The 19,708-nt window shown below is 36.0% G+C and overlaps 2 protein-coding genes across 2 annotated transcripts; both read left to right on the top strand.

The window, feature by feature from the left end:
• Positions 1-5,287: 5,287 nt before the first annotated feature.
• LOC307152652 (uncharacterized protein) lies at positions 5,288-7,266 on the top strand. Its single transcript, XM_079861479.1, has 5 exons — positions 5,288-5,442; positions 5,650-5,973; positions 6,049-6,158; positions 6,618-6,721; positions 6,925-7,266. The coding sequence occupies exons 1-5, from the start codon at positions 5,343-5,345 to the stop codon at positions 7,055-7,057; spliced, it is 771 nt and encodes a 256-aa protein (XP_079717605.1). The 5' UTR covers positions 5,288-5,342; the 3' UTR covers positions 7,058-7,266.
• A 5,245-nt stretch (positions 7,267-12,511) lies between these two features.
• Positions 12,512-16,613, top strand: LOC307152743 (C-type lectin domain family 4 member E-like). The gene is made up of 5 exons (XM_079861642.1): positions 12,512-12,711; positions 12,987-13,097; positions 13,176-13,285; positions 13,356-13,456; positions 16,162-16,613. The coding sequence occupies exons 1-5, from the start codon at positions 12,603-12,605 to the stop codon at positions 16,298-16,300; spliced, it is 570 nt and encodes a 189-aa protein (XP_079717768.1). The 5' UTR covers positions 12,512-12,602; the 3' UTR covers positions 16,301-16,613.
• Positions 16,614-19,708: the final 3,095 nt, after the last annotated feature.

The following is a 19,708-nucleotide window of genomic DNA, read 5'->3' as shown; positions in this document are numbered from 1 at the left end:
AAGTACATTATAATTACAGAAACGTACACCGTAGTTTCGGTTTACTTACGCAGTTGTTTGCGGGTCGTAATATAAAGTGTTACCAAAAGAAGACATTAAATCTGTGAAGATCTCAGCAGAGGAGGATTAAACAACTCCATAAACAGCATTACCAGCTTCACTTATTACTAACCAGACTGACTTTATTTCTGTCAGACGTCTACAATTTTTTTTATTGAGAATTAACAGAGGTTTAACTCTAATGTGTTTCATTTGAAATCACCATAATAGTGAATAGTGTTTCCATTAGTTGGGCTCTTAACTCTTATTCTAACTATTGTCTTTTTTGGCTTTTGTGACAGTGTGTTTGTTAAACACATTTGCGGCAGCAAAGAAAGCTAAAGTGAAATGAGATCAGGTGATGATGGTTTCCTGTTGATGGTTTTATAGTCATCTTGAAATAACCTGATTCACTGAGGTATTTTAATGATCTAACAATTATGTTGTTCCACTAATATATTCACATCACAAACCCTGTATTACTGCAGCATGAGATCCAGAAATATAACAATCGGTTTAAATCTTTTAACAAAGATTAAATACAAAAAAATATTGATCACTGCTGACACACACAGACATCAACAATCAGCGTATGAATCTCAACAATGGTGACAATCACAAATATTTAGATAAACTGATCAATTCAGAACATCACTGAAAAGCTACTAATTCACAACAAAAACAACAGCAAAAAATAAAAGCAATTTTGAGTCAAACAAAATGATAGGACAATTCAGCTGCATAATTTATTCATGTTGCAATGCATTCTGGGAGTTTTGTACTATGCTGGTACCCAGCATGCATTGCAGCAAAGAACTTTTGATTGTCACCATTGTTGAGATTCATACGTTGATTGTTGATGTCTGTGTGTGTCACATTAAAGTATTTCATGCTCATGTTTGTTAAAGTCTTCTAACTGATTATTATAATATTGCTGGCTCTCATGCTGCAGTGACACAGGGTTTATGTTGTGAAAAAAAAAATTTGTGACAACACAATTGTTAAATTATAAAACCCTCAGTGAATCAGGCTGTTTCATGATGATTATTAAACCATCAACAGGAAACCATCTTCATCTGATCTCAAGTCAATTTAGTCTGATAAACACACTGTCACAGCGGCCAAAAAAGACAATAGTTAGAATAAGAGTTAAGAGCCCAACTAATGGAAACACTATTCACTGTTATGGTGACTTCAAATGAAACACATTAGAGTTAAACCTCTGTTAATTCTCAATAAAACTTTTGTAGACGTCTGACAGAAATAAAGTCAGTCTGGTTAGTAATAAGTGAAGCTGGTAATGCTGTTTGTGGAGTTGTTTAATCCTCCTCTGCTGAGATCTTCACAGATTTAATGTCTTCTTTTCTCTTCAGTTGATTTCATCGGCTGTGGCTGAAATTACTCCATATTTAATATACACAGATTATTTTGGCTACGATAAGGTCCAGTTCTGGTTTATTTCTTTGCTCTTGGCTGACATGTGGCATTGCTATGCAGAGGTGTAAAGTCCAGGTTCAGAAAGTAAAAGTCCTCCTCAGTATTTTGTTCCAATCACCTGGATTTGCTAATTCAGACAGGAGAGAGAACTAATTAGTGAAATCAGATGACTGAGTTTATGGGTGGAATAAACATATGGCAGGACTTTTACTCTTTGGCCCCTGGATTACGCACCTCTGCTAATATGTACCTTTGAGGGACTAATATGTACTCTTTAGGTACAAAAGTGTACCTTTTGCCACAGCGACAGCTTTTGTACCTTTTTTTCTGAGAGTGAAGTGCAAATATACATATAAATCCATTTGTACTGACCTAGTTCATATAACTTCCTTAGTTCAGTCTCTAACTCCAGGTTCTTCTGACTCAAAGAGTTGAAGTTATTCTTCAGTTGGTCTTTTTCAGTCATTAGATCAGTGTAATTGTCCTGTAAGCTGATGATAGTGTGATTGAACTCTTCAACTGTGTTCTTGTAACTCTTTAACAGGTCTCTTTCTGCTGTGATGTTGATGTACAGTGTGATGAAGACCAGCAGAAGAACACAAATGAGCCCGAGACACACTGTCTTCAACACCAAACACCTGCGTCCTCCTGACAAACAGAGACAAAACACACACATATCAGTTAACAACCAATTCACTTAGAATTCATATTATTAGAAATAGGCTCAAATAAATCCACCTTTATCTTTAGACAATACACAGGCCTTTTTAATAAAAACGTTTATTCTTTGATAATGATAGCGAAATATCTACAGTAAAATATGCAAATATGAACATATATCGAAATGTTAAATAAAATAAATTCATGTTAATATATACCATAAAATGCAGAAACATGAACAAATTTTATTAAAAATTAAATTTATAAGTAACATTTCTTATTTCCTCAAAAGTTAACAAAACCATTTCTTCTTCAAATGAAACTTTCTACTTACTGCACTTTCCGTCTTTTCCTTCGTCCTGGCTGTGATTCTGTGTTTGAGGTCCAGTTATGTCCTTAATATTATCATTTTCAACATTTTCATAAATGTCCTCTAATTCCATTATTCGTTCTAATGTCTGACAGCAAGTGTTCACAGATGAGCTGTGGTTGAATGATAGTCATGGTTTCTTTTAAATAGTGCTAACACTAAACGGGAAGTGGCTTTATCAGTTCAGACACAGAGAATAATACTTTCATTCCCACAACAAAACTCTCCGAAACTCTGGATAGACTCAAACACCTTTAAACAGGCCCAACCTAACCTCAATATTATATTGATGGCAATAAACTGAAAGGGAATGAATAAATGTTTTTAATCTGCAGGGACTGAGAGGATGATGGATTATGTATGAAATTTTAAATTTTGGACGCTCTTTTTAACTTATAACTGTCAACTTGACTTCAGCGGAATTGTGTAACAGAAATAAAAGACGTCACGTCACGTCACGTTTGTGAAAAGATGTCACAAACCAAACGTGACAATAACAGACCCACAGTTTTATTCAGCAACCAAGCAATAATAATATTTCTTAGAAATCAACTAAAAAATGAGAAACGTCACAAGCAATATTATGCAAGAGCCAACAGTAATCACATTATCACAACAGCAAGTTTCAAGAATACGCTAAAAGGTGCAGAAGTGAAAGTGCAGAAAAGTATTGTATTTATAGGAGGTGCCTTTGGATTTGCAGTTCAAGTTCAGTGGTTGCAGAACAGGTGTGATCTTTAGAGTGATGAGTGGTTTTACTAGTGCTAACCCTGAACAGGAAGTGGTTTCATTTCACACTGGCCTTCGACAAGAATACAGACTTGTCCAATTTAAAAACTCTGCAGACTCATACTACTGTGTTTGTGTATTGTACATTAAACCTCATCTCAAATAAACTCAAACACCCTTAAACAGGCCAAACTGGACCTTTGTATTGATGATGCAGAAACAGCAGAAAGTGCCTGAATCTGGGCTGCGTTCAGCCCCGACAAAACGTTGCACAACGTTTTTAAAACAGAAACGGTGATGCGTTGAACACACTGTTCTGATGACGCAAGAGTTGCAACTATGGCAGCTGAGAAGGCCATTCTTTGTGTTCTTTGTGAAGAATTTTTGGAGCCTGATGAAGTCGGTATAAATATGTTTTTAACAGAGGTGGGTAATCCAGGGGCCAAAGATTAAAAGTCCTGCCATATGTTTATTCCACCCATAAACTCAGTCATCTGATTTGGTCAGGTTTTTTTTCTTGTCGAAGGCCATTGTGAAATTAAATCACTTCCTGCACTGTAAAATCAGGCTGTGATTCTAGCTAACTAATTTAATTGTAAAAATCTAGTAATCTGTGCTATACACATACTATGCCTTTTTAACTCAGAAAACCCAAGTAAAGATTAATTGATTGGTTTGAGTGCCATTTTGTCAAGCAAAAAAATAAATAAATAAAAATAAAAGGTTTAAGGCAGGCCAATTCTTAATAGACTTTTTTTTCCTGCATTTATTTTAATGTTTCCATTCACTGATTTCCCAAAGTCATCTTAAATGTTCAATTGTCAATACAACTAAAAAAATTTTTTTAGAGAACATCACATAAGCTAATAAATATATATTACTACTGTATTATTTACACTACTGTATATTTATTACCCCCCTTTCTTTGAAACCAAATAACTGTGATTTCTTGTTGAATCACTGCATCAATAGGAAGTTAATGAAAATAATTTAAATGAAGTTCCTAGTGCCCAGCCAAATGGAACAATGATCACCATAATGGTGTTTAAAAACATTTTAGGAAAATCAACATCAATTTATGAAGTTTTGCATTTTTGCCAGCACTTTTTCACTTGTTTTTATGGACAGTGCATTGCCATTCATGTACTTGAGTTTCGTTCAACAATGGAGTTTCAGGTTATCGAGTTCATAACCATTATATGTCAGTTGTCTTAACATTCAGTGTTTGACTTCTCATCTTCGGTAAACTGAGTGGGTAGCGTAGATATTTTCCTATCTTTGTGGTGTCTTATTTACTCCTTTCCTAAAAATAACTCATTAAAAGCATTTTAAGAAGTTTACCCTGCTTGACTATTTTCTTATTTGACCATTTAATTAGGCCAGGTGTTACAAAATGACACTTGTAAATAATACAATATTAATATAAAATAGCCTAGGTTGTTGTTGTTTTTTTCAGTTTGATGAGGAAAAAGTGCCTTGAATATCTTTAACTTTCGTGAAATTCCAGTAACAAATTAGGTTTGACTCCTGATGAATATTCCGGGAAAGGTTAAAGGGTTATTTATTTACTTATTTAATTTGTTTATAACATCATAGTGAAAATGGCAGAACAGTGACATCTACTGAGAAAAGGGAAATGTGAATCTCCTGTTGTCACTCACTTGTGTTTAATAACAGGAAGTCCTCATCCCACAATCTCTATTTCCCATCATCCTCTCTGTTCCTGAACACGACAGCGATGTAAATCATCATTCACTTCCAGTTTATGGTCCTCAACACACAGGTCCGGTTTGGCCTGTTTTAGGGTGTTTGATCAGTTTAGGTGATCTCAGATTCCTCTTGTTGGACGTTGTAGATGCTAACTTGATCACAGGGAAAACTCCACAATGCTTTGACTATATGAGGTTGAAAATGCAATATATATTCAATCATACAGTAGTATAAGCATACAGAGTTTTAGAGTGAGAATGAAATCTAGATTTATCTGTGTCTCATCTAATAAAAACCACTTCCTGTGTTGGTACTATTTAAAAACACGGTCTTAAAGACCACACCTCATCTGTGAACACACACTGTAAGACTGTAAGACTGTGAGCTTGAGAAAATAATGGAGTCAGGGACCTTTTATGTATGCAGAAATATTAATAACAGATCCAGACCTCCAACACAGAGTCGCAGCAACGATGAAGGAAAAGATCGAAAGCAAAGTAAGCAGAAAGTTTCGTTTGTCGCAGAGACGTGTCGCTAATGTTTGAGCGGATGAGAAATGTTACAAATGTTTCTCATTATAAAAGAACGTACTCTATAATTTATCTAACAAAATCACTTGATTACTTACAAAGGTTGATTTGAAATGTTATCTAATAATATTGCGTGAATTGTTGTTAAATGATATGTGTGTGTTTTCCTGTCAGGAGGACGCAGGTGTTTGGTGTTGATGACAATGTGTCTCGGGCTCATTTGTGTTCTTCTGCTGGTCTTCATCACACTGTACATCACCATCACAGCAGAGAGAGACCTGTTAAAGAGTTACAAGAACACAGTTGAAGAGTTCAATCACACTATCATCAGCTTACAGGACAAGAACACTGATCTACTGATTGATAAAGACCAACTGAAGAACAACTTAAACTCTTTGAGTCAGAAGAAACTGGAGTTAGAGACCAGAGTCATGTCTTTGAGTGAAGAACTGAAGAAGGAAAAATTAGAGACTGAACTAAGGAAGTTATATGAACGAGGTCAGTACAAAGGGATTTATATGTATATTTGCACTTTACAACACAATTAATGTAATTGTTTATGTTTATTGAAAGGAAATAGCAGTTTTTCCATATCCAGTGAGTTGAAGAGCTGGTTTGAGAGCAGGCAGTTCTGCAGAGATCGAGGAGCTGATCTGATCATTATCAACACTGAAGAGAAGCAGGTGAGTTTGTGTGAGTGTCTGTTAATCAATGAGAGGAATCTCACTCTTTACACGACACATCGTTTTCAACTAAAATGGGGAAACTTATTATCCATTGTGGGTGTTTATTTACATGACAACGGCTTTTTGGAGGCCTGAAAACGCAAACTTTTGAAAACAGGTTTCAAAGTGCAAGTTTTGTAAGTGCGTGTAAACTACAAAAACGCAAATTTGTGTAAATGTGTAAATACGCATACGTATTACTTGTCTATAGGTGTGTAGTATTTATTCACAAAGTGACATCGCCAATATGAACAGCGATACAGATTTTTAGTCGTTTTCGCTTATCCGTGTGAACAGGGATCGTTTTGAAACGCTGTGGCCTGTACATGATAAACAGATCAGATCATTGCTTTTTCATTTTTAGTACATCATTGGAGTGTAAACGTGTATATATTCTACATTTATATTCACACACAGAGGCACTTAACTTCATTCATCAAGGAGAGAGTGTGGATTGGTTTGTCTGACATTGAGAACGAGGGGATCATGAAATGGGTGGATAATTCAACACTGAATCAAGGGTAAGAGATAAAACCAGTGCAAGTGTATTTCAAACATGAGACTCACAACCTCTAAAAAATAACTGAAGACACACACTCTTCCACAAACACCACAACCAAAGATTATTTGCAAAACAAAACTCTTCTCTCTGTTAAGTTTTTGCATTTTCTCTTTTGCTCTTGCTTCTGTGCTAAATTTACTCTTGTTGCCACATGTTATTCAGGTTTTGGTATGAAGAAGAGCCAAATAATGCAGGTGGAGACGAGGACTGTGTTGAACTGATTCCTTCAGGCTCCATCCAGAACTGGAATGATCTCCCATGCTCTGAGAAGAGGAAAAGGGTTTGTGAGAAATAGGGTTAATCCTGTATTGTCATGTTTCTAATTGTATTATTTTACAGAATCAATCTTATTGTGATTATAACATTTCTGATTGGGGTTCCTATCTTTTAAAACAGTCTGCTAATTTAATTTTATTCAAACTGGTATCAATTTAATTTTATAATATTTTATAACATAAAAAAAACACAAATTGAAATGTATAAAAGAAAAATGTAAAACTGTCCAAAAAAATGTATTGCTTTAAAGGCACAATATGTAACTTTTTTGCTTTAAAAATAGCAAAAATCACTATATCTATGTTATATATATTTTTTAGTTGTGTACTTACATTATCCCGACTGTTTCCAACAACTTTCAAACCAGGAGAAATTTGTAATTTAATTCGAGAAACGTCCCGTTTCTTTATTTCCGTTTTGTCGCCGTCAATGGCGTCATATCCGCGTTCTCCCTGGTTTCCGCTCGTACTGCCATAGCAACCAGAGCTATGAACCAGAGCCGTCTGATAGTAACCAAAGCGACAGACGTGGACAACTGTGTAGTTCGCAATGTCTATCTGCACGCTGTTGTTGTTTCGTTCAAACATTATGGACCATGGCAAGCAGACTTTGGATAAAAAACGAGAATCAATATCAGCGCGGTGTTTTCGAGATGCCGAGAGCTCCCATAGACAGTATATAAACGAGAGCTCCACGTCCGAGACTTCGACCGCTCCTACATGTACTTTATTAAACAGGTAAGCACATTTACATAAAACTAATCAATGTTATATAGTTCAACAATGATAAAATGTCAGAATATGATCTGTATGTTATTCTAATGTTGATCTAGTTTACTGCTAGTCTCATACAGACAAACTAACACATAAAGTTCAACACATTCAAATGCAGTTTAGTGTGATAGTGTAATGTTAGACCAAGTGAAACAACGCTGCGTTACCTCTCAAGTTAAATTTGTCTAATAAACTGACCTGTGAGTAGTAATTCTGCGTGTAGTTCGGGAGAATGAAATGTCCATATTCCTTTTATATCCGCGGGACTCGCGTCGCGTGTGGAGCTGCTGCTGATAGCTGTCTCTTAGCAATCCCGAACTGCTTCATATCACAGTCATGATAAAAGCATCGATGTATTCAGTCATCCATAAACATTATTAGATCGGTCGGCTTGACGTTGACGACAAGATCCATAATTCTTAGCAAATGTTGCGTAATCAAACTACGCCTTTGTTATTGTAAATAGGTTAGCGACCCCTAGTGGCGAAAAATGCCATACTGTATGTTTAATAAACTTATAACATCAGATTGGGTAAACCTCTAATGTGTTCATGTCTTCCCAGACAGCAACAGTGTCGGCCCAGATCCGGTCCACATCTGTGTGTAATACACGTGTACCAGATCTGGGCCGGATCTGGGCCGACACTATGTTGCTGTCTGGGTTGCTGTAAATATGATCTTATTCTAGCTTTTATCATGAGCCAATAAACTACAGAAGTCTGAAGTGTCCCAGATTGCAATAATTAACCGTATTATGCTGTTGTATGCCTTTGAAACTTTTGATTTGAATTGTTTTCTCTTTAAATGATCAATATAATGTAAATATAATAAAAATGAAAATAATAAAATAATAAAAAAAAGATTTTTTTTTTTTCATATTGCGTTCTTACATTTTTCTATCTGTGATTATGGTGAGATATTTCCGCAATGCAGCAGAGACATTTTATACAATTTACAGACGTACAGTACTTGTGTTCAAGTTCAAGCACTAACATTTACACCTAAGAAAGTTTCTTTGATGGTAATATAATTTTATTTCTAAAGAATAACTGTAATTTGTACTGTTTTCAGAGAATCATGTGATCAATTTCAAATGTAGAAATCATTTGCACTTGAGATCGACGCCACTTGAATAACAGTCCTTCCAAACGAAACTGAAAGTGAGCAACGAAACCACAAAGCGCCTCTCTCAAGACTGTTAGTGAAGGGTACATGCTCACTTTGAGGAAATCACCATTTATGAGCATGTGACACTGAGTGTTCGTTTGAAAGATAGATGGCGGGAGATTTCGAATTTATGTAGAATATAAATAGAATAATTCAAGTTGTCTTGTTGAGATACATTTTTGTCTTGCATGAACAGTATTTATATTTCCGTAGGAAATAAATGGGTTTAATTGTACATGTGTTGGAATCTAAAGAGGAAATGCTACATTTATGAAGTCAGTAATTTGTTGTTTCTTATTTTGGCAAATTTTGGGCTGTTGATTGTTTTGTTGTAGTTTCCCAGACAGCAACATAGTGACGGCCGTATTTACATGAATTAGTCCAAATGGATCCCTCTCTTTCAGATTATTCCCAGACAGCAACATAGTGTTGGCCAGATCCGGCCCACATCTGGTACACTTGGATTCCACACGGCCCAGATGTGGTCCGGATCAGGGCCGAAACTATAATGTGTTGCTGTCTAGGTTTTTAAAGAGTAATAGATGAATCGATGTATACATGAAGGCATCCATTCAATGTCTCTGTTCTTCTGATCATCATCCTCTCTGTCACTGAGCACCACAGTATTGCAACTAAAAATAAAACAGTTTAAGAAATGAAAAGGACTTCATGTGTCACATAAAAGAAACACAGTTAAAGCTGAATGACAGAAAGTGTGCTTATGTTTATACACTAGAGGGGGCTAAAGATCATTCTCACTTTTAACACACTGCTGGTGGTTCCCATATACAGTAAACCCCGAACAGTATTAATTTAACAACGGGGATTTACATTTTTCTGCACTTTCACTTCTGCTTTAGCTCCTTCTCTTTATCTTGTCTTTGGGGTTTCCATTCGAGGAGGCAAAGGAAGCAGTGCTTCCACAAAAAACTGAATAAGAAATGAATCCACAGTACAAAAATAAAACAACGCAAATCCCGCCTCTCATTTTCATGCGCATCAAATCGGTCTGACTTAATAGGCATAAATATTGGTGTTAATGAGAATACTAATTAAAAAGTAAACAACTCACCCATATCACTTCTTTATCCACATCAGATTCACCTGAAATGACTTGAAAACCTGTAAGTGTGTTTGGGCTTTTAAATGTGCAGTCAGCTTGGTGAAATGAAAGGCACATCTCCGTGTCTGTGACCAGGGGCAGCGCTAGGCCTATTTTAGGGAGGACTGAAGTGATAATTGAGGAATAAGAACATCAGGGGCCGTATGTAATATTTTAGTCTTAAGTCTGTCAAAATTCTAAGAATGACATAATTTTACTCTTATTCCTAAACTTAAGAATAAGTGTGATTCATAAAGGTTCCTAAGTGTTAAGACTTGGTAACAGCTCCTAAATTATTTAAGAGTGCTGGAGAGGTCTCCTATAACTGAGTTAGGAGTAACAAGATGGCAGCAGAGAGGAGGAGGCCGCATACTTTTCAATGAAAATATAATGTATTAGAGTTAAATGATGACGAGTTGATCAAATGATAAAAATGTTGTTTTTGTGCAGAGGTGTATAGTCCAGGGGTCAGAAAGTAGAAGTCCTGCCATATGTTTATTTCACCCATGAACTCAGTCAGCTGATTTCACTAATTAGTTCTCTCTCCTGCTGAATTAGCAAATCCAGGTGATTGGAACAAAATACTGAGGCGGACTAGTGATGTTTATTTTATTTTATTTTATTATATGATGATTATAAATCATCAACAGGTAACCATCATCACCTGATCTCATTTCACTTTAGCTTTCTTTGCTGCTGCAAATGTGTTTGACAAACACACTGTCATAACAGCCAAGAAAAGACAGAATACATAATAAGAGTTAAGAGCCCAACTAATGGAAACACTAATCACTGTTATGGTGATTTCAAATGAAACACATTAGAGTTAAACCTCTGTTAATTCTCAATAAAAACTTTTGTAGACGTCTGACAGAAATAAAGTCAGTCTGGTTAGTAATAAGTGAAGCTGGTAATGCTGTTTGTGGAGTTGTTTAATCCTCCTCTGCTGAGATCTTCACAGATTTAATGTCTTCTTTTCTCTTCAGTTGATTTCATCTTAGACTGTGTCTGAAGTCAGTTGTAGTTCTTGTGTTTCTGCTCGTCTCTTTTTCTGTTCTCTTCTTTCCTTCAGTGATTCTGCTTGTTAACAAGCTTATTAAGGCTGAGATGACTCTATATTTAATATACACAGACTTTGTGGCTCAGATAAGGTCCAGTTGTGGTTTATTTCTTTGCTCTCGGCTGACATGTGGCATTGCTATGGCCTGCTTGTGGCCCAGATCTGGCAAACAGGAGCGGTACCCACCCAAGTGCCGTAATTCCACGCTGCATGTGGGCCAGATCATCTTTCCACAAGTGCCAGAAGTGGGCCGGATCTGGGCCGAAACAATGTTGCTATCTGGGTGTCCTTCATTAAATTAACATCGCTCGGTGTTCATATGGGAACCACCAGCAGGGTGTTAAAGTAACACTGAAGCAGTTTTAGAGTTAATTAGATAATTAAGTGATTAATTGAGTGATGATTGTTTGATTATTGAAGACACCTGATGATAACAAGCAGAATCACTGAAGGAAAGAGAAACAAAAGAACTACAACTGACTTCCACCCACAGCCTTAGATGAAATCAACTGAAAAGACATGAAGTCTCTCTTATTACAAACCAGTTTGACCTTATTTCTGTCATTCATCTACAGAAGCTCTTTTTGAGAATTAAGAAAGTTTTAGAGTTTATTAATTACAAATAACCATTTTTGGTCAGTGATGAGATTAGTGAATCATTCTACTTCATGACGGTTCAACTATATGACCTGATCATCTTTGTTTCTGACTTCCTATGTAACAAATTATGTGTTTTGGTAAACACTGTTACAAAGACCACAAACTTGTAGAAAAACGTCAAGTGTCAAAGTGGGCGGCAAAAAAACGAAACACCGATCACCATAATGGTGATTACAAAAACATTACAAAACTTATTATTTCCAATAAACCATCAACATCTACACCTCTATTAATTGTAATTGGTAATAAGTGAAGCAGGTAATGCTGTTTGTGGAGTGAAGGAGTAATCCGAGGGATTAGGGTTTCATTTGAGAGCCTTAGAGATGCTGTGGATTTAGTGTGCGTGAAGTGTACTGCGCTATGGACAGTCTTGCACACTTACTTCCCGTCATGTGCACACGCTCTCAAGTGACCAAGACCGCAAGTGTGGGTATATTTGGACAGACCCAGAAAACATCCCCATCACAGAAGAGCGAGAAAGAGAGACCCGTTTAAGAGTTTGATAATCTTTCTCTGACACAGATCTGCAAACTTTACCGTCATGGTTCTCATTTGTTCTGAAGTGCACGTTCGCATAAAGCATGCTGATCCTTACGCTTCAAAGGAGAAAAAATGGTTAGGTTTAAAACACCAGTGATTACATCATCTGTCACCACTTCTTCATCATGATTTTGTAACCCGTTTTGTCAGAGATTGTCACTTCCTGTATTCCTTTTTAGTGTTAGCACTATTTGTGAAACCACGACTATCATTCAACCACAGCTCATCTGTGAACACTTGCTGTCACACATAAGAGTGAATAATGGATTTAGAGGACATTTATGTAAATGTTGTAAATGATGATATTAAGGACATAACTGGACCTCGAACACAAAATCACAGCCAGGATGAAGGAAAAGATGGAAAGTGCAGTAAGTAGAAAGTTAGAAGAAGAAATGGTGTTATCTTTTGAGGAATCTTTTTTTCAAAGAATAACGTGTCCATATTTCTGCATTTATTAACATGAAGTTGCATATTTAACTGTAGATATTGCGCTATGATTATTAAAGAATACGTTTTTGTTAAGAAGGCCTGTGTGTTGTCTAAAGATAAAGGTGGATTTATTTGAGCCTATATTTCTAATAATATGAATTCTAAGTGAATTGGTTGTTAACTGATATGTGTGTGTTTTCTCTCTGTTTGTCAGGAGGACGCAGGTGTTTGGTGTCGATGACAGTGTGTCTCGGGCTCATTTGTGTTCTTCTGCTGGTCTTCATCACACTGTACATCACCATCACAGCAGAGAGAGACCTGAGAGGTTAGTACAAATGGATTTATAAGTTTATTTGCACTTTACAACACAAATAATGAGCAAAGTGTTTATGTTTATTGAAAGGAAATGCCAGTTTTTTCATATTCAGTGATATGAAGAACTGGTCTGAGAGCAGGCAGTACTGCAGAGATCGAGGAGCTGATCTGGTCATTATCAACACTGAAGAGAAACAGGTGAGAGTGTGTGAGTGACTGTTAATCAATGAGAGGAATCACACTTACTCCTGTTTATATTCACACACAGAAACTCATATCTTCATTCAAGGAGACAGTGTGGATTGGTTTGTCTGACATTGAGACTGAGGGGATCATGAAATGGGTGGATAATTCACCACTGAAACAAGGGTAAGAGATAAAACACTCACAGAGAAACACTTCAGAATAATTTGTTACGTCCTTTTTATATTCATTTAAAAATTAGATAATCACAATTAATCTTCCCATTAATAAACTGTATGCACAACTCGGTCACACTAAATGCGTCTCTATAGCACACATTGTGTTTATTGTGCAATTTATGCGCGAAAATGAGTTTTTACATGCACTGTTAGACCTTACCGGGGTTTTTTACAGTAAAATACTGGCAACACTGTTGCCAGTAATTTACTGTTAATTGTACAGTATGTTACTGTAAAAATGCACTAAAACTTGAGTTAACTAATTTCACTTGCAGAAACCGACTGTCTTAAATGAACCAACTGTCATTTAAAAGTATTAACTAAAATTTATAATGCATTAATAAAGTGAGCAAAGTATTACTGTGAACTTATTTCATTTGAAACCACAAAAATTTTTTGGTAAATTAAAGAGATTTCCACTGGACCAGCAACTACACAGTCACTGCCTTTTAAATAAAACAACATGCAGCAAATCACCAATGTCTCCAGATCTTCTCCTGGACTGAAGCACAGGCTCTACTCTTCTGCACAATGGTGACCCAAAAAACTAACTTTTACAGTAAACTACTGGCAACAGTGTTGCCAGTATATACCTGTTTTATAACTTACAGTTTATTACTGTTAAAATACATTTTGTGGGTGTGTCTTTTTATCTTACACTGTTAACCCTTTCAACCCCACAGGGAAATCCACACTACAAAGAGTAAAAGTAACATTGAGACAGTGTTGCAGTGAGATAATTAAGAGAATATGTAAGTGATTGTTGAGCATTAGTGATGAACACCTGCTGTTAGAACAGAAAATAGAGAAACACAAGAACTACAACTGACTTCCAGACATTACACATTATTACACTTATTATTATGACTTTATTTCTGTCATACATCTACAGAAGTTGTTATTAAGATGTTTAATTGAAAATGTTTGGTTTGAAGTTACCATTACAGAGATCAGTGCTTGCTTTAGTTGGGATGCTGATGCTAAAACATTAGTGTTTCTTTTGCTGCTTGAGCTGTGTTTTTGTAAATCACACTTGTGCACACACACAGTTTATGAATGATGGTGGTTATGTTGATTATGGTGATAAAAATCATCATATAGCCTGTTCATTCACTAAGGAGTTCATTCTCACTCATTCAGAGATTAATCCTCAATCAAAAGTGTTACATTAGCACGACTGTGAAACCACAGCAATACATTACAACAACTTTTTTTTTTTTAACACATCATGCATAAACCAAAAAAAAAAGAAAAAAAACAGAGGTACACTGTCTTTTAGAAACACAGAGATATCACAATTTAGCACATGAATCTCAACAATGGTGGCAATATTTTTTTTTATTATTCATGCAGAAGTGCATGCTGGGAGTTTTATATTATCCTGGAACCCAGCATGCATTGCGACATGAAACTTTTCACCATTGTTGAGATTCATGTGCTGATTGTTGATGTCTGTGTGTGTCTGAGTCAAGCAGGAGTTAAAAATGTTTTAATGCACTATATGATTACAATATTGTTCAGAAGACATGATTACAGAGATATTGATTTCATGTTGTAGATTCACAGATAAATATGTAATACCCATAAATTCATAGAATATATACAGGAAAGATCTGAAAGTCAGACATGTCCAGGATGAATGTTAAATCATCACAAAAGCCAAAAACAACTAATCATCTTCATCTTGACTTTTTCTTGCTATAACAAATGTGTTTTATAAACTCACTGTTACAGCAGCCAGAGAGAGATGAATAGTAAGTAGTCAAGGGACAAGTGACCAACTAAAGCAAATACTGATCTCCATCATGGTGACAACAAATTTTATTATTAACTAAATCTGTGTTAATTCTCAACAAGAACTTTTGTACATGTATGAAAGAAATAATCATAAACTGGTTTGTAAACTGGTTTCACACTCAGTGTGGCTGGAAGTCAGTTGTAGTTCTTGTGTTTCTCTTTTTTCTGTTCTTGTTTCTCTGTCCTTCAGTGATTCTGCTTATCAGTGTTCATCAGTTTCTCAATTCACTCACTTCTTTTCATTCAAGGGGACTATATTAGTGAACTAATGTAGGGAATAGTGAATGAGGGTATAGGGTGTGATTGGGAAAACAGCCTCTGAGTGTCGATTTTGAGCACTATTAATTCACAGTATATTCCTGTAGGCTAGTTTTATTTTCTACGGTATATTACTGTTTTAATGGAAAATGGTATGATATTGTCAGATTTACAGCAATTACAGATTTTTTTTACAGCAAGGGTTAACAGTGTGTGTTTGATACGCGGTTTATTGCGTGTAATACACACACACCCCACACCACTACTAAACCTACTCATGACCCATGCGTGTGTATTATATGTTTGGTTAGGATTAGTGGTGCACGTAAAAACTCATTTTCACGTATACATTGCACGATAAACACAATGCGTGCTATAGAGACGCATATTCATGATATCAGCTGGTATGCATAAATTATCTCTTTTACTTTTCTGCACTTTAACTTCTGCTCTGCTATTCTGGTGCTGTGAATATTGTTGGCTCTTTTATGATGAATGGCTTGTTAAGCTCCTCATTTGTTGTTTGCTGAATGGATAAAAACTTTCATTGAACATCTGGGGTCCTGAATAACTGAAAATCTGACACATTTTACTCAGGTTTTGGTACAAAGATGAACCGAATAGCCATCAAGGTTCAAATGAGGACTGTATTGAACTGGATCCTACAAGAGACCCTGTGAACAACTGGAATGATCTGCCATGCTATTTTACGAGTAAATTTATTTGTGAGAAATAAGTTTCATCCTTGTTGCTTTTGCTTCTATTATTTTAGTGAATCATTCTTATTGTGAATGTATTATTTCTGATTGAGGTTTCTGTTGTTGTTTTTTAAAAACTGCCAAAGGATCATCATATGATTTTGTTAGAAGGAAAATTTAATATTGTTATTATTTTTTTTAATTGCTATAATAAACTGTGAATGAGGATGATCTGGGACACCAAACCTCTGATGTGTTCATGACTATTATTCTATTGAGTGTCTGTGAAACTGCTTTTGAGTTGTATTGCTTTCACTTTGAATAAAATGATCAATATCAATTATTATTATTATAGTAAACTGTATTTTTGTTTTTTAATCATTATTGTGTTTCTGATTTATTAAACTATGGCTATATTTGCTCCAGTCCAGGGGCAGCAGAGAGCAGGTTTATCAGGCTGAAGTGATCAGAGAGGAACAGAAACATCAGATTCAGGCACTTTCTGCTGTTTCCAGCATCATCAATACAAAGGTCCAGTTTGGCCTGTTTAAGGATGTTTGAGTTTATCTGAGTGCTCACAGATTCCTCTTGTTGGCTTTTAAAGATGTGGTTGAATGTACAGTACATAAACACAGTAGTAAGAGTCTGCAGGGAGTTTTTAGGTTGGTCAGGTTTTTTTCTTGTCGAAGGCCAGTGTGAAATTAAATCACAAAATTAAAAAATAACAAATCAAATTAAAAGTCATACTGGTTAATAATAAGTGTAATAATGTGTAATGGCTGGAAGTCAGTTGTAGGTCTTGTGTTTCTCTATTTTCTGTTCTAACAGCAGGTGTTCATCACTAATGCTCAACAATCACTTACATATTCACTTAATTATCTCACTGCAACACTGCGTCAGTGTTACTTTTACTCTTTGTAGTGTGGATTTCCCTGTGGGGTTGAAAGGGTTAACAGTGTAAGATAAAAAGACACACCCACAAAATGTATTTTAACAGTAATAAACTGTAAGTTATAAAACAGGTATATACTGGCAACACTGTTGCCAGTAGTTTACTGTAAAATGTATTTTTTGGGTCACCATTGTGCAGAAGAGTAGAGCCTGTGCTTCAGTCCAGGAGAAGATCTACAAACATTGATGATTTGCTGCATGTTGCTTTATTTAACAGGCGGTGACTGTGTAGTTGCTGGTCCAGTGGAAATCTCTTTATTTACAAAGGTTTTGTTGTGGTTTCAAATGAAATAAGTTCACAGTAATACTTTGCTCACGTTATTAATGCATTATAAATTTTAGTTAATACATTTAAATGACAGTTGGTCAATTTAAGGCAGTCGGTTTCTGCAAGTGAAATTAGTTAACTCGAGTTTTAGTGCATTTTTACAGTAAAGAACTGCACAATTAACAGTATATTACTGGCAACAGTTTTGCCAGTATTTTACTGTAAAAAAACCCGGTAAGGTCTAACAGTGCATGTTCTCAAACAAACAGGCCAGTGGAAATACAAGTTATTAATATACAATATTTTGTTAGTTGCTACATTTTAATTAAAGGGGGGGTGAAATGCTCATTTTCACTCAATCTCCTGTTAATCTTGAGTACCTATAGAGTAATATTGCATCCTTCATATCTCCAAAAAGTCTTTTGTTTTATTAATTTTTTAACAGAAAGATAGGCTGTACCGAGTCTTTCCGGAAAAAACCGAGCGGCTGGGGGCGGGCCGTGTGGGAAGCTTAGCTGTGCTAACGCGCCAAGCTAGTGACAACACACAGAGACATTTGTTCAACAAACAGTTTTACTCACCGTCCGGTTCCAACGCACGACCGCGAACCTTTATCATTGTGACTGCTCGATCCTTAAGCATTAGACGATCTGCAAATCCGTGGATCTGGGCTTTGTTTATAAAACAATCATCGTCGAAATGCAGGGAACAACAGTCTTACACAACTCCGTTTATGCTTAGGAAAACATACTCCATCCACGGGTTCCTTAACGCTGGGTTCTTTGGGAATCTGTGCAGGGTTGTCTTGCCCTGGCAACCAAAAACACACTTCTTTGGTGACATTGACTTCCCAAAAGCCGGGCAGGGCGCTTTGATGGCGAACTGCTTTCACTCTCTTGCTCTGGTCTACGAGTGCGCGCGAGGCCGCGATCTTACCGGAGAAGTGCCTTTAGGACCCATATAAGGAAATTCCGCCCTATCTTACGTAAGACAGAGCCATACTCGAAAAAAACTTTCCGAAACTTGTGACAAACCGGAAGGAGTATTTTTGGAACAAAAATACTCCTTCAAACGTACAACTTAGTTTTTGAAACTTTGTCCATGTTTAGCATGGGAATCCAACTCTTTACCAGTGTAAAAAACTCAGTATGCATGAAATAGCATTTCACCCCCCCCTTTAAATTCAAAGTGCAAACTCGGTTAACTGTTGTCTCTTCATGAACTTTTGTCAAAAGCAGCATTATCAATTAGGGGTTGAAGCGTGAATAACTGAATAATGTCCAGTACAGTGAGTCTGTCCACACTGTTAACCCTTGCTGTAAAAAAAGGCCAAATTCTGACAATATCATACCATTTTCCCTTAAAACAGTAATATACTGTAGAAAACAAAACTAGCCTACAGGAATATACTGTGAATTAACATTGCTCAAAATCGACACTCAGAGGCTGTTTTCACAATCACACCCTATACCCTCATTCACTATTCCCTACATTAGTTCACTAATAAAGTCCCCTTGACAGAGTGAATGTAAAGAAGTGAGTGAATTGAGACACTGATGAACACCTGATAAGCAGAATCACTGAAGGACAGAGAAACAAGAACAGAAAAAAGAGAAACACAAAAACTACAATTGACTTCCAGCAACACTGAGTGTGAAACCAGTTTAACATTATTTCTTTCATACATGTACAAAAGTTCTTGTTGAGAATTAACAGAGATATAGTTAATAATAAAGTTTGTTGTCACCATGATGGAGATCAGTATTTGCTTTAGTTGGTCACTTGTCCCTTGACTTCTTACCATTCATCTCTCTCTGACTGCTGTAACAGTGAGCTCATAAAACACATTTGTTATGGCAAGAAAGTGTCAAGAGGAAGATGATCAGGTGTTTTTGGCTTTTGTGATAATGTCACAATCATCCTGGACATGTCTGATTCTCTGATCTTTTCTGTATTTATTCTTTGAATTTATGGGTATTTCATATTTAGCATATATCTGTAAATCTACAACATAAAATCAATATTTCTGTAATAAGGTCTTCTGAAGAATATTGTGATCATATAGTGCATTAAAAATCTCCTGCTTGACTCAGACACACACAGACATCAACAATCAGCACATGAATCTCAACAATGGTGACAATCAAAAGTTTCATGTCACAATGCATGCTGGGTTCCAGGATAATATAAAACTCCCAGTATGCACTGCAACATGAATAAACAAATA

This window comes from Squalius cephalus (assembly GCF_949319135.1).
Source record: "Squalius cephalus genome assembly, chromosome: 2".
Taxonomy (NCBI): Eukaryota; Metazoa; Chordata; class Actinopteri; order Cypriniformes; family Leuciscidae; genus Squalius; species Squalius cephalus.
This window is presented reverse-complemented; position numbering and strand designations above follow the sequence as displayed.

Coding starts and splice junctions, on each gene's coding strand:
- LOC307152652 (XM_079861479.1), top strand. CDS start 5,343: ATGGAGTCAGGGACCTTTTATGTATGCAGAAATATTAATAACAGATCC. Junction 5,443..5,649: donor AGGAAAAGATCGAAAGCAAA/GTAAGCAGAAAG, acceptor TTTTCCTGTCAG/GAGGACGCAGGTGTTTGGTG. Junction 6,722..6,924: donor AATTCAACACTGAATCAAGG/GTAAGAGATAAA, acceptor CATGTTATTCAG/GTTTTGGTATGAAGAAGAGC.
- LOC307152743 (XM_079861642.1), top strand. CDS start 12,603: ATGGATTTAGAGGACATTTATGTAAATGTTGTAAATGATGATATTAAG. Junction 12,712..12,986: donor AGGAAAAGATGGAAAGTGCA/GTAAGTAGAAAG, acceptor TCTGTTTGTCAG/GAGGACGCAGGTGTTTGGTG. Junction 13,457..16,161: donor AATTCACCACTGAAACAAGG/GTAAGAGATAAA, acceptor CATTTTACTCAG/GTTTTGGTACAAAGATGAAC.